The 28,000-nt window shown below is 47.9% G+C and overlaps 3 protein-coding genes and 1 long non-coding RNA gene across 6 annotated transcripts in view; 1 reads left to right on the forward strand and 3 right to left on the reverse strand.

Moving 5' to 3' along the window:
• The window catches only part of LOC146288260 (vacuole membrane protein 1-like), a 40,805-nt gene extending 20,042 nt beyond the window's left edge, over nt 1-20,763 (reverse strand). The window contains exons 1-4 of the mRNA XM_084698749.1: nt 20,569-20,763; nt 18,810-18,920; nt 9,796-9,990; nt 6,869-7,000 (exon numbers count right to left, since the gene is read on the reverse strand). Of these exons, the coding sequence (XP_084554875.1) occupies nt 6,869-7,000; nt 9,796-9,990; nt 18,810-18,920; nt 20,569-20,763 (633 nt within the window). The remainder of the gene's footprint in view (nt 1-6,868; nt 7,001-9,795; nt 9,991-18,809; nt 18,921-20,568) is intronic.
• Nucleotides 20,764-23,817: 3,054 nt separating this feature from the next.
• On the reverse strand, nt 23,818-25,457 carry LOC146288261 (uncharacterized). Its single transcript, XR_014755118.1, has 3 exons — nt 25,331-25,457; nt 24,581-24,728; nt 23,818-23,880 (listed from the first exon to the last, which is right to left on the reverse strand). It is a non-coding gene; the product is annotated as an uncharacterized LOC146288261 (long non-coding RNA).
• ptrh2 (peptidyl-tRNA hydrolase 2) lies at nt 24,921-26,582 on the forward strand. Of its 2 annotated transcripts, XM_084697705.1 has the most exons (3): nt 24,921-25,075; nt 25,363-25,476; nt 25,746-26,582. In XM_084697705.1, exon 3 carries the CDS (start codon nt 25,761-25,763, stop codon nt 26,277-26,279), a length of 519 nt encoding a protein of 172 aa, XP_084553831.1. In that variant the 5' UTR covers nt 24,921-25,075; nt 25,363-25,476; nt 25,746-25,760; the 3' UTR covers nt 26,280-26,582. The 2 variants fall into 2 exon arrangements, with proteins under 2 accessions (XP_084553831.1, XP_084553830.1); XM_084697704.1 differs by lacking the exon at nt 24,921-25,075 and having other exon boundaries at nt 25,285-25,476.
• Nucleotides 26,583-26,625: 43 nt separating this feature from the next.
• cltca (clathrin, heavy chain a (Hc)) overlaps nt 26,626-28,000 on the reverse strand; it is a 30,880-nt gene continuing 29,505 nt past the window's right edge. For both annotated transcript variants that reach the window (XM_084697702.1, XM_084697703.1), the window contains one exon: nt 26,626-27,996. In XM_084697702.1, coding sequence (XP_084553828.1) covers nt 27,857-27,996 — 140 coding nt within the window. In that variant the 3' untranslated portion in view covers nt 26,626-27,856. The remainder of the gene's footprint in view (nt 27,997-28,000) is intronic.

The raw sequence follows: 28,000 nt of genomic DNA on the forward strand, positions 1-28,000 counted from the left end.
TTGTTTTTCAAAACTGAGAACAAGTACAATTCAACTCTGAAATAATCATGTACTGTCCATCAAATGCAATCTGTAAATAAATCCTTCCATTTTAGATGCAAAAAAACATATATGTGCTAAATAAACGAATAACAAAGTATTAGCCTTCATTTTAAATCAAATTTTGTCTTAGTGAGATAAAGGTTCATGTATATCTACTGCCGCAAAGTGTCCCTCTTTACTCAGAATATCTTTAATATATTATAACAAATGCATTGACAATATACTTCTAATCCAATAATAAATTACTGATTAAGACTGGAGTTTTCAAATGTAACCATAACACCTAAAAGGCATTCAGGACAAAACATCTACCAAGGTTGAACTTGTCGCTCATGTTAGGGGAGTTCATAAAACGGAACCCTAAAGTCAGTGGTCTGTCTAACAGGAGGAGTGCTTAGGATTTTATTCAATCGACAAGGTCAAGCACATTTTCAAAAGTGTTAAGGCTTGAGGTCAGGATCTGAGTATGATTATAAAAAAAGATAAATGTATCCAGAGAGGCTGATGTGGCTAAAACATCTAAAGTTTCATCCAAAAGGACACATTTTCATCTCACTCAGAGCAGTCTGAAGTAAATGTTCATAAGCTTGTAATTGTTTTGGCAAATCTGTCATTGTTTTCGTTTCAAAGACATCTTGACAAGACCAGCAAAAATTCTGTGCATAGATTAAGATTAAGATCACCTTGCAAATTCATCATCAGAGCTCTTAGTAAGATATTTACTGTGTATTATTCCTCTAACCTACCTCGATTGACAGTTTCAAACCGTCCTCATTGGGAACATAGTATAAGAACATGACTCCTCCTGGTCGTTTAATGACTCACAAACTGAGTTATACTGCAGCTTTTGTCTCTCATCTCTCCTGAAAGCCTGACAAAGGATTCCTTTAAGAGCAATGACAAGGATTTTCCCTATATTTAGTACCTTTGCCGGGAAGAGTTAAACTGCTTAAGATATTTCTGGGAACAGTATGGGAGTGAAAGGGATTATTCTGGTGAAATTAAACTTTGGACAATTACATATAACATGCAGGTGAAGTAGCCCAAAGGTTGTGTATCTACTTCAACATGTACAAATCTGAGCTTTATGACTTCTGAAACACATTTGAGCTGATCTCAAACTGAGTTTGAAGCTGAAGGTGTTTATAAAGAGCTGGAAATGTATTTAATTTGAATTAGATACTATATAAATTAGACGATTTGGGGAAGAACACATTTAAACCATAGTCCTTGTAATAAGATTACGATTTAACAATGCTCGTCCAATATGTCTAATATGATTTCATTATATTCATCTGGAATGTCCCAAATTAACCTTCTCTATTCACTGTAAAGCTGTGTATAATCTTCTCAGGGTATTATATAGCAAATTCTACGCAGACTTCAAAACATGTCTTAATTCAGATGTTGGCCTAATAAATCTGAACATTACTGGTATTGCTTACAGGAACGCACCAAAACAGGAGGTACAGTATGCATGATAGGATAACAAACGGGACAAATGGAACAAGATGTTCTGTCTAGAAGAGGAAAGATTGTCATCTTAATATACCTTAATTTCCCTAAATCTATGAGCTTTCCTCATTGAAAAGGCAACCATCTGAAGCGGTGCACAATGTTAACATTCACATCTGACTGATCATTATTTGGCCCGGTAATTACAGTAAAACTATGTGGTTTATGTTTGTTTTTGCTGTAATTATCCAATTAGAAAATGCTTGTTAGTTATGACAACTATTATAGTTCTTAAGAGAGTTAATATTTTTGTATTCCACACAGAGAATACATGTTTCCCTACATGTACTAAAATGCCAAACAATAACAGAGGAAACATCGAGTGATTAAGACATTTCAGATCCATGCTGTAAAATGATAGGAGCAGCATTCGGATGGGGTACGACTTGATCATGCCTAATATGGTCAACAAAACCAGCAGAGAAATGATGGCATTCTTTCAAGAGTGTGGATCCAGCCCACAGGAAATTTGAGAGACATGGGAGGTAAAGGAGAAAAGGGGGGTGAGTGGACTCTGATTGGCTAACATTTTGAATGTCTCCCACCAATGACATCCAGTCCTGAAAACTCTCTGCCTTCCTCTTTTATTCCACCGTTCTGTTCCAGACTCTTCATCTCGTTTTTTTTTTTTTCGTCTTTTTTATTTATTTATTTTTCTAAATCTGGGAACATAGTTGGTCGTCTGGGGGAAGGAATGTGCATGGTTTATGGCCGAACAACTTTGGACCCTCTCTTGACCACAGAACACCTGACAACCGCTGGCGAGCTAAAGGATCCATGCATAACCAATCACTGCTATGGAAACAAACAGTGCCGACCAAATCTGTGGTAATGGATAAGATGATTTACATTTTGCCATGTTTACGTCCACTTCCGCTCTCCTAGTTAAACAAGCGAGTGGAGATGACAACCTCACTGGCAAATTAACTGCAGATCCCCCCCCGAGGGAGGGGCGTGAACATATATGCGCAGACTCGCGACTTCCCAATTTACTGTAGCCGTGCCCTCCCCTCCCCTCCCCCACCCCACACCCTCCTTTTTGTTCCATAGATGTGCGTTCTGGGCCACGACAGTGTCTCCCACGACCAGCTTTCAATTCTCCTCCAGACACTGCACCATCTAACCATTGTTGATGTCTGATGGAAAATCACCATGCTGGCCCGGGCTCTTAGCCAGGCCTGCCAGCCGCCCCCATCACCACGGCTGTCCCCCAGGGCTGGGCTTACCAGCAATTAAATCTGGGAGATCTAGTCAAGGGTGCAGCGTCATTAAAACCATGGGAGCATGGCTTCGGCTTACGGTTCCCTCAACAGCATTAGTCAGCACTCTCGGCTCTGCGTCTCCCACATCAAGCTGCCTTCGATGTGTGAAGTCACTGGTGGATGAAGCACCTTTTACATGTGAAAACCTTTACATAAGTTTGCAGATCGCCTGCTCTCAAAGTAAGGCATTTTTTGGAAGAGGGATTTAAAGGTTTTGTGGGTACTTAAAACCTCACTATAAGTTTAACTCAATAGTGACACATCACTGGACAGTTTCTATATTTAGTCTTTACACAAAGAGGAGCAATAATCTATGTTTGAAATAATAGTTTGAATACCAACAGTTGCCGTTGCCATAGAGATGATGAAGATTGACGCAAATAGTCGGGAGGGGGAGAAAGGAAAATAGCTCACTGTTTCCCTGCCAGCATAATGATATAGCAACCCTGTTTCAAACTGTGGAACTGGGAAAAATGTTTTTTATAAACAAACAGGCACCCCATGTTTATGATAACAAGCCTTGATATAAATGTATGGCGTATACATGCAGTACTATGACCGTCATTGTACGGCTATAGGATAAACAGTGAAAGTAGTAGCATGTGCTTTGTGATATACTGTAAAATACAAGAATGTGACGGTATAAATCATTTTCGATTTTTTGGTAGACTTTCAAGAGCCATGACGGGGTAAGGAGTTCATCTACAGACAAAACACAGGCAGACGACAAAGCAATCTGCATGTGGAAAAGTTAAGTGTCAGAGGAGGAAAAATCTATGCGTAGCCTATATAAGTCAACACCCACGCACATTTTTTTTCTCTCTCTCGCTCGCTCTCTCTCGTTCTCTCCCCTTCATACTTTTTTTTCTGAATGAGAGTCTTTCACACAGAGAACACACGACTCGAGAGCGGCGAGAGCCTGACAGGGAAACGACTAAAGTTCATCACGTTAACTCTTCGCAAGCCTTCTCCCGTCTATCATACACTGGCACAGGAAGTCCAGTAATTAAGACTACTGACGTAACCGGAGCCATAGCCCCCTCCAGAAATGTTATATCTCTGGAGACAAGACAAAAAACAAAACAAAAAAGCGCCCCCAAGTCCACGTTGACAAATTCTTTAACAAGCTGTGGTTAAAGGGAAGCTGGTTCTACTCTGACTCACCCCCTCCTTTCAAACAGTTTACTGGAAATAAAGGGGGAGGAGGAGGGAGGGGGCACTTTCAGAGAAGTCACGTGACGGGGCTGGGCAAACCACAGCACAGAGAGCCTTTGAGTGCAGTAGGCCAGTGGGAGGCAGGCACACGCCCAGTGCAGATGGCTCTTATTCGGGTTACAGGAGATACGATCCTGGGAGTTGGCAATCAAGAATTCACAGCCTGTTAACCCTTCCCACGCCGGATGAAAAAAAAAAAAAAAACATCCGTCAGGGAATGACTCAATAATCATGTTACATTTTATTGTCCATTGGGCACATGTGTTGAAGAGGGGGGGAAAAAAACACACGTGGAAACTCTCCGCCACCCCCCAACAAGTAGATGGACAGATGCATTTTGAGACCTCCACAAAATGTCGACTACGACGCTGTGACAACAAAACAAACACGGCCGGTGTTCATGACCTCAGCGTCTGGACCGGCACTCATGACTTCATCAATCCCGAACAGTCGTGGCGAACGAGAGGATGTTGCCTGGCCTCCCTCACGTGTGCCTGCGGCAGGAAGCTGGCACGTGCAGGTTGAGAGAAATACCACTGGGTTCAAGTCAAGCTGCTGGCAGTCGGACGCCCCGATGACCTCAGAGTGACAACAGCGTCAGCAGCTCCGGCTGCCCAGAGATGCCCCCCCCCCCCCCGTCTAACATCGATATGGAGCTCTTTTCTGTCCGCTAGGCAAAGTCAACAGACCCAATCTCCCAATTTCTTCAGCTTGTCTCTCCTTAATTGCTCTAACATCCCCACCCACCCACACTCCCACCCACCACCCACTACCCACCCAAAACCTGTGATTTTAGGTCAAAAAGAAAAGCAACACAGCTATACATGAAGAAAAAAAAACATTCTAAAAACACCTGTGTCGAAAATCACGGGCAATATCTTCTCTCGGAAACGTACGGCGCGACCAGCGAACGACAAGCGATCGGTCCAAATGAGAAAGGCGATGTGCCGCGGGTCTCTTCTGGAGACAGTATGATCCCTGCTTGAACATTCACAGGTCCATCAGATGGTGAAAACGAGAGAGGAGGAAAAAAGGCTTCTGACTGCTCCACAGCAGGGTGAGCAACCTGCCACCAGATCTATTCAAACACACACACGGCAGCCAGACCAGACATATCAGAGGAAGGGGAGGGAGAGAGAGAAACAGAGAGACAGTTAGAGAGAGAGAGAGAGAGAGAGAGAGAGAGAGAGAGAGATCAAAAGAGACAGACCAAAGAGAAAGAGGGACAGAGAGAGAACGTATGAAAAGCAGAGGGATGTCTTCAGAAAAGAGAGAGCGAAAGAAAGATAAAAGACAGAGAGAGAAACAGAACGCCAAAGAGAGAGGCTGTGCACTGATGCTAAACTGAGGCAGCGGGAGTCACTGCAGTGTCACTAAAACTCCCCTTCCTCTTGAGGATGCGAGACACAAACAAGCGCAGCTCCTTCCCTGAGACAACAAAGCTTTGGATGGGGGGGGGAAGGAAAAATAAGACAAAAAAAAAAAGAACAGGAAAGTATTTAAATGAAGAACAATACGCTGATAAATAGCTCTCCTCTCCACAGCAGGAATCGGTCTCTCTCACGCAAGCTCTTCCTCTCCCGCTTTGTTCTGGAGGAGTGAAGGACTGTATCGCTCTGCCTGGTGATGTCAGAGCTTCTCTCGCTCCCATGTGGTCTGATGGCCAGGGCTGCAGGATGTGCCAGCTTCCACAGATGCCCATAGCGTTAGCAATGAAGCGTACAGTAGGTATCCCTTCCAACTACCATCCTCCATACCAGGGCACTCTTCACCCTCACTCCCAACAACACCATGTCCTTTCCGAGCAAGGTTTATTTTTTCCAGTCCAACCAGCAGTGTGTCTACTTACCTTCAGACACGAGTAGTTATCTTGCTTTCCTCAAATGGCAAAGACAGCCTGCCAGCTTACACAGTACATGCAGATCGACTGACTGACCAGGCTGAAAGTCTTAGCAACGTTTCCTCAGGCTACCAAGGTTGAAAAGGGATTTCACAAACTCAACGAAGGCGTCGTGTGAAATGTAGCGATTACCTTAAAAGATCTCTAAAGTATTAACACTAGTTTTCCTCCTCCTCCCTAAATTATGGGAGTAAGTGTGTTCATTTCCGAACCATTATTAACGGTGATGAGTGACAATTCATTTAGAGGGGATTAAAATGCTGTTACCAAAAACAGGTTAAGATGAGGGAAGGACAAAACAACGGACATGTTTGTCATTCCTTCATTCATACTCTTGAGTGTCTGGCAGATGCACGTTTACACAGAGAGGTTCCACATTGTTGACATATTTGTGAGGATTATTGAAATAAAGACGCTGTTCGCTGAGGTTAAGTCAATGCAGAGACAATTCATTTGCCCTTGAGGGCATTTCTAGCCACTTAGTCATAGCCCTGTGTAAGCAACAGAATCCTTTAGCTGCATCCAGGCAGGAGTTTGGACTGTGAGAATTCAGAGGTTAGGTTAGCGCACACGCCCATCTATGACACCCACTATTGCTGCGATGACTGTTATTCCCCAAGGTCAGACAAACGTGTGTCTACTATGACTGATAGAAGGAATGGGTGAGACGTGAAACCACACGACTTCTGACATGAAACTGGGGGAGGGCTGGGTTCATAGATCATACAAATGAAAACAAGACAGACCGACAAGAGAAGTCAGGAAAAGATCGAGGGAGGAGTCATGGAGTGGTGGAGGACAAGCGGAAAGTAGGTGGGGGGAGGGGGGGGGATTTCGATCATTTCGATCATGTAGAGGACTGTGAGAATGAAATGAGATTGTGTGTGAGAGAAAAAGTGTGTGTGTGTGTGTGAGGGAGTGTGTGTGTGTTCACCTGCGCGGTCTCGGCCTGCTCGAGCATCTCCTCAAACTCCTCGTAGTCCTCATCATCAGGCTCAGCACCAGACAGCCTCGCAGCCCGCGCCATGAAGTAGGGAGGCAGCTCTCCGATGGCTGTACCTGCGCCCTGCACACACACACACACACACACACACACACACACACCAAGGGTTCAAGATACAGCAATGTTTGCGTACTGTATGTTTACAATCCACTCCCTTCCAGGCCCAATTCAGAACGTGATTACAAGGTAAGTGTATCAATATCCAACCTCCAAAGGAGATTTCTTTCGTTTTAGCGCCGAGTGATCCGAGCTTAGCGGCAGGAAAACGAAAGAGATTGGACTGAGAAAACTGCTGCGTGTCCTGCCAGTTCACAGAGTTCAGACCCCTGAAAACACGAGGAGGGCGAGTGACAGACCTAATTAGCCCAACTCAAAACCCGCAGAGAAATGCAGCGATTTGGAATTGCTCACAGCTCATTATGGTAATGTTAGCAGGCACAGGGAGACTGGTAGGAAGGGGGGAGAGAGGAGGAGGGAAGGGGAGAGCAGAACGGGGGAGAAGGGTGAGGTTCTTAAGCTGGACATCCTGTTCCATGTCAACACAGCAGTCTTTGATGAAACCAGCCAGTTTTCTTATAACGTGCCCTAATCTCCCCGGCAGCTGCTTCATTCACTGGCTCTGTGTGTGTATGTGTGTGTGTGTGAGTGTGTGGGGTATAGGCAGCCAGACCCTGCCACCTGCACCATGTTGTTTGAAGTGGACCACTTAGAGCCTGCAGTGGTGGGCAGGGTGGCAGAGAGAGAGACACACACACACACACACACACACACAGACAGACAGACAGACAGACAGAGACACACAGAGAAAGGAGAGATGTCTCTCTCTCTCAGCACACAGGGGCCTGCTGTTGCCAAACGGGGGTGGGGGCGGGGTGGGCATTTCAAGGGCTTTGAAGCCGTGGGCGCAGCAGGTGTCGCCAACTGTGGAGCTGACAAGCACCTCGGGCTGTGCCGGCCTCCAGAGGGAAGGGGGGGGGGGGGGGGGGGGGGAGGGATCGGGTGGCACACATCCCTGGCACACACAAAGCTCCGCCCCCCTCGGCACTGGCGTGGGCACGGCCCGCCAGCCAAACACGGCGGGAACCTGCTCCTGAAAGCGGAGTCTCCCCGGTGGCCGCTGGAGTACAGAGTCCAGAGGAAACAACTCCTATTGTGGCAGAGCTGAAACGATGATCCCTAAATACCACACACACACACCCTCGCCACACAATTGGTAAGGAGCCATGTGCCGATCCAAACACACACACACCCAAACGCAATTGCGCACACATGCACTCCAACGCACACACAGGTAGCTTGAATGAAGGGTGTGGGGTTACATCTCGATCTCCATCTGAATGACTGGTGCCATGGCGACCACCAATCAGCCTCTCCACACACTTCCTGTCCAGCCTACTCACAGAGGGTGAACAGATAGGGGATAAAAACTGTGAAGTGCTTGTGCACGTGTGTGTGTGTGCACGTGCGTACGTGGGGTTAGCGTGTGTGTTTTAGTGTGTGGACTTGGCTGTTGTGACACAAAACAATAAGGAAGTCACAAGGTCTCCTTTCTCTGTAAGAGATTGTGGCCGGGTAAAGGGCAGTCGGTGGCTGTTCTAGAACACTCTCGTGGGGAGCCGTGGTAGAGGCCAGTTCACATGACTCGAACCAGGGAGAGAAAAACCACGACTTCTCACTTCTGCCTCTGACAGGAAGATAAAAAGACATCCATAGGTCCTCCACACTTTTTTCTTCCTGAAGCTTTTCTTGGTGTGGCGCGAGCTATTCGTCACCAGCACACGTGTGCAAATGGAAATAGATAAGAAAGGCCCCCGCGCTGCCGGTAAAATGCTTCGGAAAGAGAGAATACCGAAACCGTCGTGAGAGAGAAGCCGATCTGGTACCAGCTATGTGTCATGCGGCCAGACTTGACGTAGATGAATGACAGGGTTTCATGGCAGCTCCGTGCCATCACTGAGTCACTGCTAGGCAACCAGATCAGTTGATACAGAGTTACCCTTAGCCTGTGGCACGGGCTAGCTAGATTAGCTGGAGCTGCGCGGTGGCAGGGCTCAATGTTTGCAAGTATCTGATGTCAGTTCAGTTCACAACGAACCACAAGCCTGGTTGAGGTGTCAAAACCACAGATGTTTTTTCCGGGGAGTTCATGGTAAAAAAACAAGGGCTTCCAATGCAGCCAAGATAACCACACGGGAGACTGTTTTCAGAATGACAGCTTAAGGCCCTTGCACTTGTGTGAAATATTTGTATGCGTTTCATCAGCCTCAACATTCGGTGGCTCAGAATTTCCAGCAAAACCTATCAAAATGCTAGCTATGGATGCGAAAACGCAGACAATGGAACCCGATCCAAACTTTTTTTTGACGGACAAAAGTTTCGGAGGCAGTGTGTAAGCGCGATTGACAACGTGAGGTCATATTTATTTTTTTACGTGCAAACATTTTGGATACGAATTTTGGACTCAGTGTGCAATGGCCTTTACAGTTGTACAGCAGCGAGTTTCGTAGACAGCCACTGGATAGAATCAGAATCTGGTTTATTCGCCATGTAGGTTTACACAAACACAGAATTTACGGTGGCAGGAAGGTGCAAACGATAAAAATATACAGATCTTAAATTAAAGTTAAAACGTACAATAAGTCTAACTAATTTGAGTAACCGAACAATCAAAAAATGAAAACAATTGAAATTATAAAATACATATAAAAATATATAAGAATATGAAAGGGCAGCCTAGTGCAAATAAGAGAAACAGAATCGACTTCTGAAAACTGTCCCTTGTCAGTCCCCCCCGGATGTGTGTGCGTGAGAATAGAGAAATATAGAGGACCTGGACAGAGCGGCGAGAGCCCACTCACCCACATGCAGGCTTCCAGGCGGACCTTGGACAGGATGGTCCACAGGGTGATGCCCCCCTGCACAGCCAGCGCCCCGGCCTCCTCCTCAGCCCCGGCCTCCAGGGGGCACATGATCTGCTCCGGGTAGGGCGGCTCGGGAAAGTCGACGGAGCCGCACTCATACGCCGCCAGGGTCACTGATGCGATGTGAGGACCCTGAGAGAGAGGCAGAAAGAGAGAGAGAGACAGTGGGGGTGAATTAAGAGTGAAGCGAGAGTCGGAGTGGCAACGGTGCACCTGTGGGCAGCTTTGAGTCACACTTTGTTCAGGGAGATCCCAAGCAACAATATCAAATACCAGGAAAAATACTTTTTAACAGTGCTTTTTTCTCGCTGAGATGCGAGCGACCGTCCCCAGACGGAGAGGTGGCAGAGAGAGTCACATTGTGACACAACCTCGGCCCTGTGCAGAGACCCAGGGAGGAGCCGGGGGGGACGAGAGGCTCTGGGGCCTTCGGGGCTGAAAGGTGGGTCGAAGGTACCCCACATCAAACACGGAAACGAAAGCTGGGGACAAGAACCGTTACACACACACACACACACACACTGGTGCACCTGTGTTTCAAAAAAAGGGTGGGGGGGGAAAGTCAAAAGAGAAGAGGCCTTCAGAGGGTCTGTGAAGAGCAGCTCTTCTCCTGGGACCCTGAGGTGCCAGTCATAGTGATAGTGCTGCTCTGAATCTGGCGCGGCAGCAACCCGACACGCACGCACACACACACACACACACACATTGGATGTGCGGTTATTAAACTGCTCATAATTCAGTGAATGTGACACTGGTGTTCCTAGTCAGTGTTTATGTAAGGACAGAGGCAGGTGTGCGAGCATGCCTTTGAGGGAAGAGAAAGAAAAAGAGAAGAAAAACACCGATATGGGCTTGTCGTGTTTACATCCTCGCGTGTTGTTTGTTTAGTTTGGTAATGACTCCTGAGGCGGAGAATACAGGGAAGGGAGGGAGAGCTCCTCTCCAACGTGCGGTAAACGTTCAGTTCTGTATGTCCTGCTAACAAACATCATGTCCTGACACGGAGTTCCATGGAGAACCCCCCTGCGCGCACACGCACACGGCTTTGTACGCACCCTATTGCTCTGAAAAGTTAGGCCCAACGTTTACAAACAAGGGCAGGCCTCGAATCTGGGTCAGTGCGTGTGTGTGTGTTTGTACATGTCAATGTGTGTATGAGTGGTGCCACCCAGTGACGCACACTCTACTACCAACAGTCACAGGGCAGTTTGTCATTACGCAATATTACGGCTAGCATATCTCGCAATCTGGGGTGGGGCCGAGACTTCCGCTAGAAACCAGGACAGAGAGGACAGGATGGGGCCCAGCAGTGAAGCAACAGCCTGTACAGTCAGCCAGTCAGGCAGCGAGTCAGTCAGGCAAGCAGGCAGTCAGGAAGCTGGCCAGTCAGGTCGTCAGTGAGCTGTACATATCCAACCGCACTTTACAGAAAGTTGCTCTCCCTCACAGGTCATGTACCGCAGACAGATGTTATGAGAACTGAGAGAAGAATTCTGTGGTAATTTGTGGAATGGCTTATCATTTTTCTAGAGAACGTCCACCTACCTTGTTTCTGGAAATCAACATTTAACGTCAGCCAGTTCCTTGTCACTGGTGTCTCTCTGAAAGAGAGACAGCGAGAAATGTGCGATCAAATAACACCAGAGGAAAGTCCCTGATCTGACCCCGTCTATAACATACTATTCATTTCCTCTTCTCAAGCACTGTAGTGGCGCCCAGCTAAGGCTGAGAACAAGCTGTCCTCTACCACACAAAGATGAACTACGACAACAAACTGTCCATTTGAGTGTGTGTGTACTTGAGTAAATGTGTGTTTGTGGGTGACTCAGCCAGGTTTGATTTCTCTGACTCACACTGATGCCTCCCAACAGTATCAGATATGTTTACTAAACACACACACACACACACACACACACAGGCTGCAAGAAGGTCCTACAGTGCATGACTGTGTGTTCTTTCTCCATCACACACACACACACACACACACACTCACACTCAATGGACGCAACACTAACACGCACAAACACGGGTGCCATGCTGTGTCACTGTTTCTCAACTTACAATAAGTCCTCTCATGTTGTGGGGTGACTCAGTTAATCTGGAGCCCAACCCTGAACGGTCAGCCTCTCGACCTCGCTCAGGTGTCACAGCACACTTGACAGAACACACACACACACACACACACACACACAAGAGAGCAAAAGGCACAGTGGCCATACAAAACCCATCGGTCTGGTAGATATGTACACACACCACACACACCCCCGCCACACACACGCACTCCTTAGGCACCTTACCGTAAATCCATCCACGAGATTGCCAAAAGCTAGCCACAAAGCTCACTTCTCTGAAGAACGTACGAGAAAGCAGATGTAGAGCACACGCATGAGAAGCCCATTAGACCTGGGTCAACTATCCACGATAAGATAGGGTAACAACTGGTTGGGGGCAGGGACTGTCTTGTGTTCAAACTAAAGTCAGGAGCCATTTCTCCCACCTCCTACTCCTGACTGGAAACCTGGATGCCAGCGTCCGAGGAGCCAGTGGAACCGCCCGGGTCCACCGCAGACCCGGGCTTGTGTGCATGAGCTCGCCACCCCAGCAGCCCCCACAGGATCCCTGCTCAAAGCAGCATAGCTCACATTTTTGTGGCGTCCCGTGGAGACCACCACAAGGACCAGGATCCTCTGCGGTGTGTGTGTGTGTGCGCACACCGGTATTGAGACCGGGAGGAGTTAAATATTCCTCTGCATTGATTACAGCACAATGAAAACAATGCAACCGCACCAACAGTGCACACAGACAAACGCGGCTTGAAACTTGACTTTCGATACGGTGCCACCGTCGAACTGAAATTGGTCAAACTCATGGCGATTCTGAAAGTCTGTTTGTCACAACACCGGAACAAGACCTATCCTTCATGTGCTGTTCGGCAGACAACTACACAACTATCAACCGTCATTCGTCTAAATATTAAGAGACAAGAACAAACACACATTTCCTTTGTTTAGTACCACGTGCAAAGTTATCGGATTCACTTCCTTGTCATTCATTTGCCACTTCCAACCCTAGCATCTGAACATGTCCCATAGACGTGTCAGCAGACCTCCTGAGCTCTGAAGAAAAAGTACACTGGAGTACTGCCCAAAGAGTCAAAACAAGCAACCACTTCGATGCCCATAGCACACTGAGAAATTCAAACTGTACAGCACATAGCTTGGCCAGTACTCGATTGTACCATTGGCCTGGGCTTGAGTGCCATGGTGTTAACGGCAGGGGAACCCAACACCTAACCCTGGGCACAGACCCCAACGTTTGACTGTAATCTGACCGTAGCCCCCATGATGACCACAGCTGCGGTATAGTCTGGTCATCTGGGTCTCTGGTCAGGGGCCAGTGGTGCATGGTCCATTCGCGGTGCCTTGAACATAACCACTGCTGTAGCTGTTTATGACATGGTCGGGCAAGGACCGGGGGGGGGAGCTTGTCCCGGGGAGGAGACAGTGGAGGGAGGGAATGTCTGTGGCACACACACACACACACATACAAATGTGAATCCACACACACACTGTCTCCATGAGGTGGCTGACATCCTGTGGTGAGGGAGTGGGGAGGGGCTGATGTGATTTATTCATGTGGGCAGGACTCATGACCTCATCTGAGCCCCCTCCACTCCCCCTGGACTGTAATGGTACCAGCAGCCACACACACACACACACACACACACACACACACACACACACCGCCGACAACACACACACACACACACACAGGGAGTGGCCCGAGAGATAAAGCTAAATCCATATCGAACGCTAATAAACGTGGAAACCATCTGTAGTTGCGCCGTTACATCCTGGTGAGCGGGCACACACAGTGCTGCTCAAGACCATCGAGAAGCTTCCGGCTGATTCCACAAGCTTGGCTAAGCTTGGTTTAGGGGTGGATGCGAGTGTGTGGCACTCCTATGCCCTACACCAGGGGGGGGGGGCTGCTCCTCAGACACATACCTCAGATAGCTGGTGCGGGAGGTTGAGGACCTATGACTCAGCAGTTAGCAACGAGCAACCGATAATCTCGTCCCTGCACATCTCCCTGGCATTTGGCTTTGAGTGCGCTTCGAGGACGTGAGTCACGACAACACTTGCCCCGACCCATGCCTCCAACCTGAGGTGGAATGCGTGAAGAAGGCGGAAGAGTTGAATGAAGAGATGAATGAACGCATGAATGAACAAACGAACACGGGGGGAAAGGCCCGAGCGCATGAATGTAGGCAATTGTGCCTCGGCAGAATTTGCCTTTGTGTCTTCGTTTCCAATCGAAGCCCATGCCCAGCTGTGGTTTGCATTAGCCGAGTCGACTCCATGCCCCCCCCACGCAGGCAGCGTCACACAGAGGTAACTCAAACCTCCTCTCAACAGTCCAGGATCAAACACCAGCCCATCCACTTCCCGGTGCTTGCACAGCCAGGAGTAGAACGCCTCGAATCGAGTTTTACATCCATTTGAATCAAAGGATCCATTTCAAGGGGCCATTGCTGCCGTTTGGGGAATGAAAGGATTCAAATTTGATCTCGGTGTGTCACCGTCAGCGGGGGAACAAAGCGAGTCGTTCTGACGCTGTCAAAGGGCAGGCCGCCGACAGGATTCCTCCACCACCTTTCCCATAATGAGTGCATGAAACACACACACACACACACACACACACACAGACACACCTGTCAGGGACCATTGCCGTTGCCATAACGAACCCTGTTCCCGTCCATCATCTCCTCCCTGCTGACGCTCTGATGTGGTTTCAGAGTGGCGGCAGGTAGAAAGACAAGCCGGTGACTCACGGCTCAGTGTCACAGGGCCCCCAGACAGTGACCCGGCTCTGGGTGACCCGGCTCCTTTGTCCTCTGGTGTGTCCTGCTGTGCTGGGGAGCGTTGGTTTGTGGTCACCTCGCGCCCCTGTCCAGCCCACACGATGAGGGCAGGTGAGCGGCGGGCGCTGCCCACAGATACTATGACAGATACACCCCCCCGGCAGACTCCTGTTACACACGTGCGTGCATGTGTCCACACACACAAACACGCACACACACACACACACACAGAATGGGCGTAGGGAGAACAGCAATGGATAAACACGAGGTTTGTGTGTGTCCCAGACAGACGGAGTGTGTGGCAGCATGTCATGCGGCCCTTGTTTATGTGGAAGGCACTTGTATGGATTTCCGTGGCAGCGTGTGGGTGTCTGAATGAGTCTGAAGGAGATGGTCGTGCAGACAATAACCCTGGCGGTGATTCCTGAGGGGGGAAACACAGACCTCCAGGTCGGCCTGGCCACGCACTGCGTCAGTTGCCGATAATTAAGGCAGCGCCGGTCATAATTACCGACAGTGAAACTTAATTTCAGGGGCTTTGCCGGGGAAAATCTGTATACACTACACAGCCCTCAGGACAACATGTAATTTTGCGAGCCGAAAAGACGCTGGATATAGAAATCGAGTGAACGTCTCCTTTATTTAGCTGATCCACATGCTTATTTCTGGAGGACAAGTGGTAGTAAATCACACTCCCTAGACAAGCTACAAACACGAAATTTCTTTTTGATAATGCCTCTAAACTCCTTTTGCTCTGTGGGACTAGCAGGCCCGGGAGATGCAGGGAGTAAAATATTGTAGAGGAGGACATAGTGATGACTGAACGGAAGGACTTGTCGCTTTCACCCAAACAGAAAATGTGTACGACTCGAGAGTCTAATACCTATTTAATCCCTTGTGGCTTTGTTGATTTACTGTTGAGCACTGCAATTTTCAAAACACCCCAACCCACTTACTGAAGGTAGTTGAATGGATTACTGACTCAAATGAGCTCCCATCCCAAGCATCCCTCTGCGGACACCCCCATCCATCATCCCACTCCAGCATGATTTATGGACAACAGCAGCGACATCTCCAATGGAGATGACGCTGAAAGACAAATGGTGGAAACGCATGACTCGGGGACGGGGGGGGGGACGGGGGGGGGATGTCAAAACCTCCGCTGAATGCAAAACTGTGATCGCGTCCAAGAAGCTCTTCCTCCTCCTCATCCTCACCACCACCACCACCGATCAGCGACTGCCGCTCCGCCCCAACTCTCCAAGAAGGGGGGCTGTTGTGTCACAGATTCAAGGGGGAGGGGAACCGCGCCTCAGCGGGTCGTCCCCCACCTCCGTGCCCCTCCGTCCCCCCAGTCCACTCACGAGGCCTGGCAGAGGGGAAGCGCTCCTCCAGCCCCACTCCTCCACCCCCCACTGGGAGAGCTGTGCCCACTGCATGGGTGAGTAGCGAGGGCAGCAATCTAACATAAAGGCCCTTGTTGCCAGAGCATATGGACCACAGCCAGAATACTGAGTCATGTGTTTGCGCCCCCTCCCCCCACCCCCCACACCCTGGCAGCCGCTACACCCACGGGGGGGAATCAGAGCTTACCCCCTCTGTTTCCGAGACGCATTCACAACTCTTTTGTATTGAGAGGTTGTCCTGTCCTGTAGCTATATACGGCTAACGTGCAGCTGTATAGGAGTCCACCTTGATGCTTCCCCGGTGAAGGGTGTGTGTGCGTGGGTGTTGGAGCGCGCGTGTGTGTATGGGCCGAGGGATGTGGAAGGTCGTGTGCTTCTCCAGTCACTACAAGTACTGTCAATGTTCGGCCTCACTGAAACACTGACACAAAGGAGACACGAGCACAGCAAGAGCCAGCGAGAAGGGCGCTCCGCTCTCTCTGACTCCCCATTTCCCTCTGCTGGGGTTCACCGGTACTACAACTAGGCCACTAATAAAGGCACTCGATTCATCATCGATAAGCCTGTTGAATAACAACTTTTTGCAATCTAAGTTAATAAGGTAGGCGGTGGACCATGGTTAAATGACACACGTGTTGCAGAGCACAGCACTTATAGAGGACAGGGAAGATACAGGAAGATGGGCCCTGTGTATCTGGCCACAGACGACTCTTACATCTAGTTCCCTAATTACCCACAAAAGGAAATAACAGTCACATGTCAACTCCCCTCGCAGACAAGAAAGTCACATGGTCACGAGGTGAAAAGGGAGTCACATGTCACTGGATGCCTTGCGGGCGAGGCCCCTCGGGTCGAAACAAAGCCGGGAAGAAGATACTAGGACACGAGTGGTGCTGACGGTCGTGTTGTCGACTTCTTCCTCATCCCGCTTGGAAACGGGGATCTCAATCCGCAGACAGACGGCGCAGCCTGCTGGCTCACTCGAGGTAGAGCGAGTGTGTAACAGCACAGGGGCCCAGACAGCACCCGGAGGTGAACGCGTGTCATTGGCGCAGAGAGGTTCAGCAGGAGAGCCGTGTCCTCGGCGGCGCTCTGTGATAGGACAGCACACAAGCAGGGGCGGGGTCGAGCAGGAAATCAAACCACAGTGAACTCCTTCATGCACATAAACAATCTTTTGACGCAGAGCTGAGGAGGACAGAGTGAACTCAGTGATCGGAGTTTCCAGATTTTTCTTTTTTTTTCCCCTTTTCTTTTTTCCACAGATGGTTATGGATAGGACAGCCTATAAGAACTTGAAAACACACAGCAAACTAACATAGTTTCTCTGCTCCAAGCTAAACATTTAAAATCCGACATTTCTTCTTCCAACGTCAGTTTGTACCCGAGTACAGCTCTTGCCCACTAGATGGTGCCCATCTACTTGAAAACAAACTTGCATGAGAAAGGGGGAAAAAAAGAAAAGAAAGTAAGTCAGGTCACCAAAAAAAGCTACAGCTTCTCAAATTACATTTGGGGGCACAGAGTTTGCTTTCCAAAACACAGAATGAAGGACACACTTAACAGTTTCCAGTTCAACTCCTCTGGGTGATGGGGAGTGAGTGCGACTGCGGGCTCCCAAATGGCAGCTGGGTGGCTCAGTGTTAATAATGCTCCGAGAACAGTAAAGACTAGCAGATGTTTGGGAGGCCGTGTCTGCTGCACAGCCAGCCCCCGATACTCACGGATGCACAGAACGTGCAAAACAGAGAGAGGGAGGGGGGGAAGAGGCAGAGGGAGAGGGATGGGTAGAAACCGAGAGGGAGGGGATAAGATGGGAGGCAGAGAGAGAGAGAGGCAGAGAGAGAGAGAGAGAGAGGCAGAGAGAGAGAGAGAGAGAGAGAGACAGAGAGAGAGAGAGAGAGAGAGAGAGAGAGAGAGAGAGAGAGAGAGAGAGAGAGAGAGAGAGAGAGAGAGAGAGAGAGAGAGAGAGAGAGAGAGAGAGAGAGAGAGAGAGAGAGAGAGAGAGAGAGAGAGAGAGAGAGAGAGAGAGAGAGAGAGAGAGAGAGAGAGAGAGAGAGAGAGAGAGAGAGAGAGAGAGAGAGAGAGAGAGAGAGAGAGAGAGAGAGAGAGAGAGAGAGAGAAAGATCAGGGAGGACAAAACAGAAAGGGGAGGGAGGGAACAGAAGGGGAAAAACGTAAAGAGAGGGAGGGAGAGGTGGAGGGAGAAGGAGAGGTGGAGGGGGTGGGGGGGAGCAGGGTTTTGCAGTGTGCACTCAGTCAGCGAGGTCACCGAGTGCGCTCGTTCCCGGACAGCCTGTCAAAACACCGCTGCTACCATACCGCAGTGTGCCTCTCCACCGAGGGGAACTCAACACCGTCCCGTCCCGCCACGCACACGTGCACTTGCACACACGCAAACTCTCCCTCTCTCCCTCCCCTCTGAGACAATTAATCTCCCTGAACTCCTAACCGTGCTCCGACGCTTCATGAAAGCGCAGAACAACACGACGCGATGACCACTCACTGACACCCCCTCCCCCCCCCCCCCCCGCATCCGTCACAGACGGCGCATGGCTTCTGGCTACATCCGGTGGCATCAACAGGTACTGGATGGCACCAGATAAAAAACGACAACAAAAAGGACACAATGTGAAACCCGAGAGAGGCGTGATGTGGAGCTGCAGAGTGGCTGTACTCACCAGGTAGAGCAGGAAGGTGTGCAGGCCAGTCCCCAGACCCACCGAGGACAGGATGCCCAGCCCCAGCCAGTAGGCACACCACAGGGACCTCTTCTCCACATACTGGACGTACTGCGGGGGCCAGAGAGAGGGACAGTCAGACGCACGTCGGCAGAGCAGGCAGAGGGAAACAAGAGAGACAGCGAGAGAGAGACCAGAGAGAAAAACAAGAGAGACAGGAGGGAGGGCCGAGGGAAGGTACGAGAGTGAAAGTGCGCAACAGAGAGAGAGGGAACCACAGAGGGTGGGAGAGGGCAAGTGAGTGGGAGAGAGAGGCAGAGCTAGAGAGAAAGGGCTAGAGAGAGACAGAGAGAGAGAGAGAGAGAGACCAAGACCCTGAGTCACAGCCTGCTCTGTTGAAAAGTTTGGAGGACAGAGCCGTAGGGTAGGAGTGTTCAGAACAAAAGAAAAGAATCACTCTTTTCATGGCAGCCAAGTCTTACACAACTAATAAGTTCAACTAGCCAAATCTCTCTCTCTCTCTTGCCCTCCTCCATCCATATCTACCTCCATCTTCATAGAAAAGCAGTTCCTGAAGTGAGGGCAGGTTGTTTTCAGGAAGAGGCATGGATGGATGGTGTAGATTACAGTAACTGTGGAGGTTTTCTGGCAAATTGCTTGTTTCCCAGTGACCCCAGGAAAACAAAAACAACATATGCACTGTCTCTCATCACTTAGTCGGCATGCTGGGAAGTGCTAGCTATTAGTAATTGTTTTCAGTGTTTCCTAGGAATTACGCAACACCTTGGGGCACATGTAAACGTGGAAAATACATTTACGGCCTAGAAAATTCATGACCAGTTTTAGCAGGTAAATACAATAAGGAAAGATTCAAGCCAAATCTGTGTGTTTTGCCCTGGAAAAGCATATGTGTTTGGTATTGAGCCTTTAGAATGAATAAGACTGATCTTAACGTCCGTTACCTCACAGCAAAGTGATGCTAATTATTAACACGATACACTCGCAATCAAATGGTGATTCGAACACACAATAACAAACACACACGTATGCAAGTTAGAAAACGAGGATCCTGCGTAGCACTGTGGCACTGTCGTTTCACAGCAGGAAGTTCTTGGGTTTGATTCCTGCCTGGGGCATTGGTGCTGAGGTTGCCTTTCTCCCGGGCCTCTCTGCGTGGAGTTGACATGTTCTGCCCGCGCTCACAAGGGTTTCCTCCGCAAACGATCCCTAATAAAACCCTGCAGAGCAGATGGCTCCTCCTACCCACAACCCTGGCCCAGGACACGGGTGAGCACTTGACGTGGCCACTGGTCACCTGGACGTGGCTGACCACTGCTCCTGGCTGCCCTCAGAGGAAGGACAACAGGATGGGAAATGTAGTGCAAACATGTGGTGGACACCTCTGTCTGTGTGTGTGTGTGTGTGGGACCACTCCCTGCACGCGTGTCACACTGCATGACCAATGCAACTGCAAACAAGAGAGACAGCGAGAGGGACACCAGAGAGAGAGACCAGAGAGAAAAACAAGAGAGACAGGAGGGAGGGCCGAGGGAAGGTACGAGAGTGAAAGTGCGCAACAGAAAGAGAGGGAACCACAGAGGGTGGGAGAGGGCAAGTGAGCGGGAGAGAGAGAGAGAGAGAGAGAGAGAGAGAGAGAGAGAGAGAGAGAGAGAGAGAGAGAGAGAGAGAGAGAGAGAGAGAGAGAGAGAGAGAGAGAGATTCATTAGTATTTTATTAACATTTTAAAGTAGCAATTGACCTTTTGATGAGTCCCTTCGATGGAGTAGACCACGTACAGAAGGATGAAGAGCCCCAACAAGGCAAACGCGCTCTGTCGCCGGTGCCAAAGCCTACGAGGAGAGGAAGGAGAGAGGAAGGAGGGAGGAGGAAAAGAGAGGAGCAGAAGGGAAAAAGAGAAGGGGGAAAAGGTCTTAAACGGTGGGCAGCAGATCATGACAGTGTGTTTAAGTGGCCGTTCGAGGCAGGACGAAGCTTAAATCCCTGATCCCTGATAACAGTCTTAAAGGCTTGATTGTACCTTCTACATATCAGGCTCATTAGTGTGTGAGTGCCACAGGATATAAAGACTGTCACATTCTTAATCAACACTCCCCCCCCCCCCCCCCCCCCCCCCCCATCTGTCGACTTCAGGGCTCAGGACAAGAGAACGTTAATGCCTCTGAGGAATTGAGTTCCCTCATAGAGATTGGTGGTAGTTTTACAGTGCAGTCACATCATTTTGAACAAAATGATTTGTTGAGTGTCATGATGAAATGAACCTCCATCTGTCAGTTGCCTGCTCAAAGTCTGCCCACAACCGTGTGAGGAACTCAAATTTGGGCCACTGATGAATTAAAACAATGAATGCCATGGTTTTTATGTCGGGTTTGGATTTTTCAAATCTAATCACTTTTGAGAGTTGGTTTACTGCCTAATGCAAGAACAACATGTGCTCAGAACAACGTCCTATGAGCGCACGGCTTGTGGCGTGTGCGGTTCCCCACATCCTCTTGTAGTTTGAGGAAAATAAACATCTTGTCCTCACACAGCCAACCGCAACCCGCTCAAAGAGTGCACACGCTGACCTTATTTTGCTGGGGGCCTTTTTACATCAGCACACACCACTAGGTACATACGGGAGGTGCGAGGCAGGGGGAAGGACCTGGATGGGGTTGCCAGAGTTCGTCTTTTCAGAAACACTTTTGCATCATCCCAGGGCCCGCTCTCTTAGTGCATGTGGGAGTGTTATTCAACAGACTATCTCACACCATCTCCTTTCAGACATAGGGAATAACAGCATCATGACGTCTCAAATGAATGGAGGTCCGTGATAACAAGTAATACTCTCCTGTCACGGCTTCGCAACTCCAGACTGAAACATGTTGAGGGAGTCAGGAGGGCGTGTCAAATGAACGCAGACAAGAGTCTCAAGGTCCCATACGTGTCTCTCTCTGGGTCTGGGTGTGCATGAGCGTGTGTGTGTGTGTGTATTACCTTGATTCGCAGACATAACAAAGAGCAAGTTCACTGGTGAAAACTAAACAAACTTCTCTTTTCAAGATAAGAAGTACGTCTAAATAAATTAACCAAAAACACAAGCTAACGAGACCACGACAGAGTCAGAGCTCTCTTCACCGCGTCCTGCATTGGAAGACACACATGTTTCTTTACCGTAACATACGTGGATGTGAGTAAGACATTGAAGGCATTTCCTCCACAATATAAGAACGGATGCCGTCTTCTCTCACTTCTCTCACTTCTCTCATTCGTCCTGCCAACTCTACAGCGTTCTCTGCACTGGACACGTAACGTAGACTATGTAGCTCGTCCTCGCAGCCAATAGTAGCCTCATTAATGTATCTATGCCTTGGGTCAACTGGGGGAAAAGTACATCCAAATGTGGCGCAATGTCACCATGTGCCTTTTTCAGTCCTGGTCTTTGCGACCCCCTGCCCTGACAGTTTTAGATGTTTCCCCGCTCCAACACGTCCCATTCAAATGAATGGTTGTTATCAGGCATCTGCAGAGCTTGATAAGGACCCATTCATTTCAATCAGGTGGGTTTGAAAAGGGAAACACCTCAAACATGCAGTGCAAAGGGTCCAGAGGACGAGGGCTGAGAAAGGTTAATTAGACCCCCAATGCCCCATTCCCTGCACAGTGCGGCCCCTAGTTTGTAGCAGAGTTGAATATTCCAAAAGCCGGGTTGCGCCCATACTGAACAAGTTAGCCTGTTCTGTATCTCATCCCAGACACGTTAGCGAACATTATCCGTCATGCACAGATGTATCCTCGTGTCTGGAATGGTCCAGCGCAGAGACAGATGGTGGGAGTCGGGGGGTAAGATTGAAATAAGGCACACCTTCAGCACGCTCAGGAGTCTGTCTGCAAAGCCATGAGATGAGGCTGACACACAGGCACGCAGTTTACCATCTGGTGGAAGTGTCAGTCCCACACAAGCTAATCTGTCCAGCCAGCCCCCCGGACCCCTCTCTCGGGGAGCCTTTGGCTCCAGTTTCCTGACGTCCACATTGGCTGTGCTGACAGACGGCAGTCAACAGTGTTGACTTTACAAAGGGCCCATGAAAGCTCTTTAGAACCTTAAGGAATTTTGTGGACATATGTTGAGGCCTAACAAAGATGGCAGAGATGGTGTGTGTGTCCTTTTCTCCCAACATTTGATCACTTGTTCAGATCAATCCTGGGCCTAACAGTGGAGGAAAGTTGACAACTACTGGACAAGCTCCTAAATGCTTCAGTTGGGTTGCAATAGATGCATGAGAATACTCCCACTATAATTCTGAGATAGGTTGCATAAGAGCATACAATATATGTGTATTAAACTGATCACCATGTAGCAGCAAATATATTCCTGCGACCTTGAATCTCAATTGATCAGCATTACCAAATATGAAGGGGTTGAAACTATTGGGAAACTATTGCGCTATCCCCGAAGACTTCAGATTAAGAAGATCTCGCGTTCACTACAGACTTACCGTGGTGCCATTACGTGAATATGTAGTTATACAAACGCACCGATTTCTACAGGGTTGCGTCACCAAATGGACTCCAGATACGAATAATTAACCTAAACCTGTACTTCCGCATAACATATAGGCTAACTTAGGACAATGTTGGACTTTTACTTCATTTACAACTTTATATGGTTCTAAGCAACTGAATGAGTCCGTTTTGAAAGACAGCAAAAGAGAACAACGCGCGTTTTATTCAGCAGCGCACATTGCCTGCCACAGATTTGGTTGCGCAATAGCTTCCTCAAAAACAACTGCCTGTGCAGGACCTGTTGAGTAACCATGCAGTCCTCACACACCAATGCAACACTTTATACAGAGAACATAATCTTTACAATCCTAATATATCTTTGAACAATCCGGATCTTTTAACAAGTACACTGGGCAATGTCAACCAATAGTCCCTAAATTTCAACAACAGAGGCCAAACAACAAACAATTCAGAATCTAGTGTTTGAAGGAGAGAAGGCTACTCACCTTACTGATATATGTCTCAAATCCACAAGAACTATGCCCCATATGCCACCGTCTCAGCTCCGCTGGTGATGTAGGGCAATAGAATCCATTAACTACATCATAACTTATTCGGGGTGTGGTGGGGGCTAGCAAGGGATAACGCTTCGAGAGTTGTCGGGGAGGGGGTGGCATAAGGATGCGTATAAGGGACGTTTCATCATCTGCCTACAAAAGCCCCTCCGAGACCAAGACTAATTAGAGCACTAAAAATAAAATCAGATCGTTTTCCTGGAGCACACATCTAAGAGATCTGGTCTCTCTGTCGATTTCAACTAAAAAGTGACTGGCATAGGTGCAAATACCCCAGTCTCAAAAACACACCCCGGCCGGAGAGATTTTTCGGAAAGTAACACGAAGTCAAAGCATGGCCTAATTAGATGGACTCCTCATTAAACATGCTCCCGGTTTAAATGTATGTTTCTAGGAGTTAAAGTTAACTTATGTGCCTGAATATGGTTAGATCAACATCAGCTAAAATGACACAAAGTACAGTACTGCAGTAGCCCTGTGTAGTTACTGTGATCATCATATACAAAAACACATATTTATATAATTGACAAGTGGAATTAAACATCAAATAAGCAAATTGTGTACGCCAATAGGGTCTGGCAATAAAACATGTATTAAATTAGTTAGGCCTGTTTACAGTATTATGCTGTTTTTGCCAACTTTTAATATCTGATGCAACTAACACAGCAGATAAATGTGGATATTTGTACCTACCGAACAGTCTCATGTGTGGAACTACCATTGTCTCCGGCGGAGCCAAGTGGAGGAGACTGTTAGTGCAGGTTTAAACCCCAGTAACAAGCCTGGTGCATTGCGAGACAAGCCGTAGATCAGTCAATGTCAGGTGGATCCTGTAGTGTATCTGGAACACGATATTCAACAGATTAGTAGTCATCTGTATCACCCTTACCTTCTTCCAACCCGAGCTGTCAAACGCCGCAGCCTATATCACAGCAATCAGACGTGCGTTTTTGCCTATCTCGTGAACAGTCTGGGCTGTGGTTTAGCCTACTTCCGCCAGCGCGCAGAACGCGCACCACGCACTCAGACTGTGCAATAAAGACCCTTAACTTGGATATGATTCTATGGAGAGATGCATCCTATGGAGACGCCTCGCTTAAATTATGTCGAAAAAGGCAGCGAGCGCTTGAACCAACACCGGCTGTTTTTAGAAGAGCCACCATACGCGCTGCTTCGGCACACAGATTTGTATAATTTTATGATTCATATTTTTAATCGTATACAATACAGAAATACATAATTAAATTAATCCTCACATATAGGCTGCGGTTTAAACTGTACGTTTAAATATGCTATCAACAATTACACACGTAGGCCTATACAACTTGGCAACTCTACTTTGTATCAAAGTAGCCCACACACATATAGACAACATTAAGTGATCTCTAATACTTGTATTAATAAGTGGGCCTATATGAGTATACCATCAATTGTTATTATTACCTTATTTAAAAAAAATCTCTCTTCGTTTGTAGGCAGGTTGCGCAGCAGCACCTTAATTTAATAAAAAGCACTCACCTTCACGTCATCAAAAAGAGACGAGGAACCGGACGAAGGAAGCAATAGCAACACGTTTATCCAACGGAAAGGTAGGCTTAAATCAGGATTTTGTTTTTAACGCGCCGAGAAGAACTAAAGTTAATATTTTCAGTGACCTAGTCTACTTCGTAAAATACGTTGTGAGCATAAGTGAAGACTCGTGTTTATGTATAAAGACCAAAGGCTCGCACGATTGTTGTCTAAACCTGGCTAAGCTAGCACGTTTAATGGTACAGGCACAAATGAGGTTGTAGCAAAGCTGAGTCCGTGTTTAACCCTGGATGTACTCTGACTACTTTGACTCCTAATTAATTCACAGCTTGGTCACGTTGATATGGATTCACTGTACGGCCAGATAGCTGTGGGTATATTGGCTGGAGTGGGCTGTGGACTTTGTCTTGGATGGCACTTTCGTGCTCGCTTCGGCAACTCTTCCAGGGCTGTCATCTCAGCTGTCGGAAACGGCATTGGAAATGAAACGAGTGTCATGGGAGAAAGCGGCGAATTCAAAATGATTCTTGTGGTTCGATCCGACCTGAAGATGGGAAAGGGTAAAGTTGCGGCTCAGTGCTCGCACGCAGCTGTGTCAGCCTACAAGCAAGTGCAACGCAGAAACCCGGAGCTCTTGAAACAGTGGGAATACTGTGGCCAGCCCAAGGTGGTGGTGAAAACCAATGACGAGGACAGTTTGTTAGAGCTGCTGACCCATGCTAAAGAGGTTGGGCTGCCCGTCAGTCTGATCCAAGACGCAGGGAGGACGCAGATTGCACCAGGATCACGCACTGTGCTCGGCATTGGTCCTGGCCCTGCGGATCTAGTGGACAAAGTCACCGGACACTTGAAGCTGTATTGAATAATAAAACAGGAATACTTAATTGTCTGTAGGAAATAGTTTAAGTAACACTGGGACTGCCTCCCAAACAAGATATTTTTTTATATGTCAGTTGTATTTGAAGCTGTCATTTGTTACATTGCCTGTTAAAATCAGAACCAGAATCCTATAGGCCTAATCGAGCCCAGTTGCTTAAGTGCTCTTAGTTGTGCTGGCTGTGGTTGACATGACATTGGGACAACACTGGTTCTGTGTTTAACAGGCAAGGTCCTTTACATGGAGAAATGTGACTCAATGAATAAAATGTAAATGTCAATATATCTACCACAGTTGCAAACATGTACAAAGAATGGTGACAAAAACCCAGTTTTCTTGACAAACAAGAAGCCTTTATTTTATGTGGAAAAGAAAACCGCCGTTTCGTTCATGATCCAGATTATGCACAATCAACTATCTTAAGTGCACGCTTAATCTAAAGTCATTTTGTTTAAGAGTATAAGGTAGAGGGAGTTAATGATTGATTTCTTGTATACGCGCAAGCCTTTGATAAAAACATCCAATTACCACAGTCCTGTGATTTTTAACTCTGAGATTCAGAGGGCCAACTGAAAAGAAAACCAAAACTTGCCAGGACATCAAGGCTAAGGCTTGAGATTCTCTTCTGTACACTCAAGAACACCACGATATCCAGCATACACAAACCTTAGCACAAAGAAAGGGAGGGAGAGGGGCAGGTTAGTAAAATACACACAGGTCCGAAGAATAAGGTTTCTTTAGTAATCCCTCCTCAAATGGAATGGTCCCACACGAGCATGTAACACAGCTCAAAAAGGTCAGAGGTCATCTGTTACACGCCGAGACACCCGCTCCTGGACACTGTCTGACTGGTACACCTGCATAGGCTTGATTCGGGGAGGATAATAAAACTAATTTTCTGTATGCATTTAAAATAATCTCTCGTTCCTCAAGAGCTACGCAGGCCTGGCCCACCCCTCCCCGAGTGTTGGGACATCACTGGTGTTTCGTAGTGTTTCTAGTTTGTGGTCATGGAAGCGGCAGTCTCATTGTTCAAATATAGAAGAACATTGTAGCTGTTGTTTTTTTTGTATTTTTTCTTGTTTCTGAATATACAATAATTAAATGCATTTTACAGACGGACAGAATAAGCTGCTCACACACATCAAAATGAAGAGATTCTACATTAGTTTCTTCTCACTACAGAGTGCAAATCAGATGCTTCACAACAGACCTTTTTAATTAAGAAGAGGACTTCCTCTTTCCACAAGCCCCTTCATTGTACACAAACCATTCCCCATTCAAAAATAAAATAGACAAATTAATTCTAGTAAATATGGAATGTGAAAAAACAACTTGTGATCCAATTTTTTTTTTTTTCCATTGACAATAGAAATAAAATGGAGTCCTTCATGACAGTTTGAAAGAAAATAAAACAAAAAAAACACAGATAACAATAAAATAAAAAGAAGAGCAGAACTGCTTGTCGGTATCCCCTGCGGTGAGTAGAAGATAGTAATGGGCTGGTGAAGGACTGAGGAACAGATGGATGGATGGTTCCGGAGGGCTGCTCGACCCGGGCCTTACATGCCGTAGCCGAAGCCTGGCTGGGCCTGAGGGGGCTGGCCATAGGCCGCAGGCGCCGAGTAGCCGTAGCCGTAAGCGGCCTGTGGGGGGGGCACTGCCACGCTGGGACCTGCTGTGAGCATCAGCTGGGGTGTGCCTGC

The sequence above is a fragment of the Hypomesus nipponensis genome, chromosome 5, assembly GCF_054491055.1.
Source record: "Hypomesus nipponensis isolate SF chromosome 5, ASM5449105v1, whole genome shotgun sequence".
Lineage (NCBI taxonomy): Eukaryota > Metazoa > Chordata > Actinopteri > Osmeriformes > Osmeridae > Hypomesus > Hypomesus nipponensis.

What these genes read in the sequence shown, in the direction of transcription:
- ptrh2 (XM_084697705.1), top strand. Translation starts at nt 25,761, where the DNA reads ATGGATTCACTGTACGGCCAGATAGCTGTGGGTATATTGGCTGGAGTG.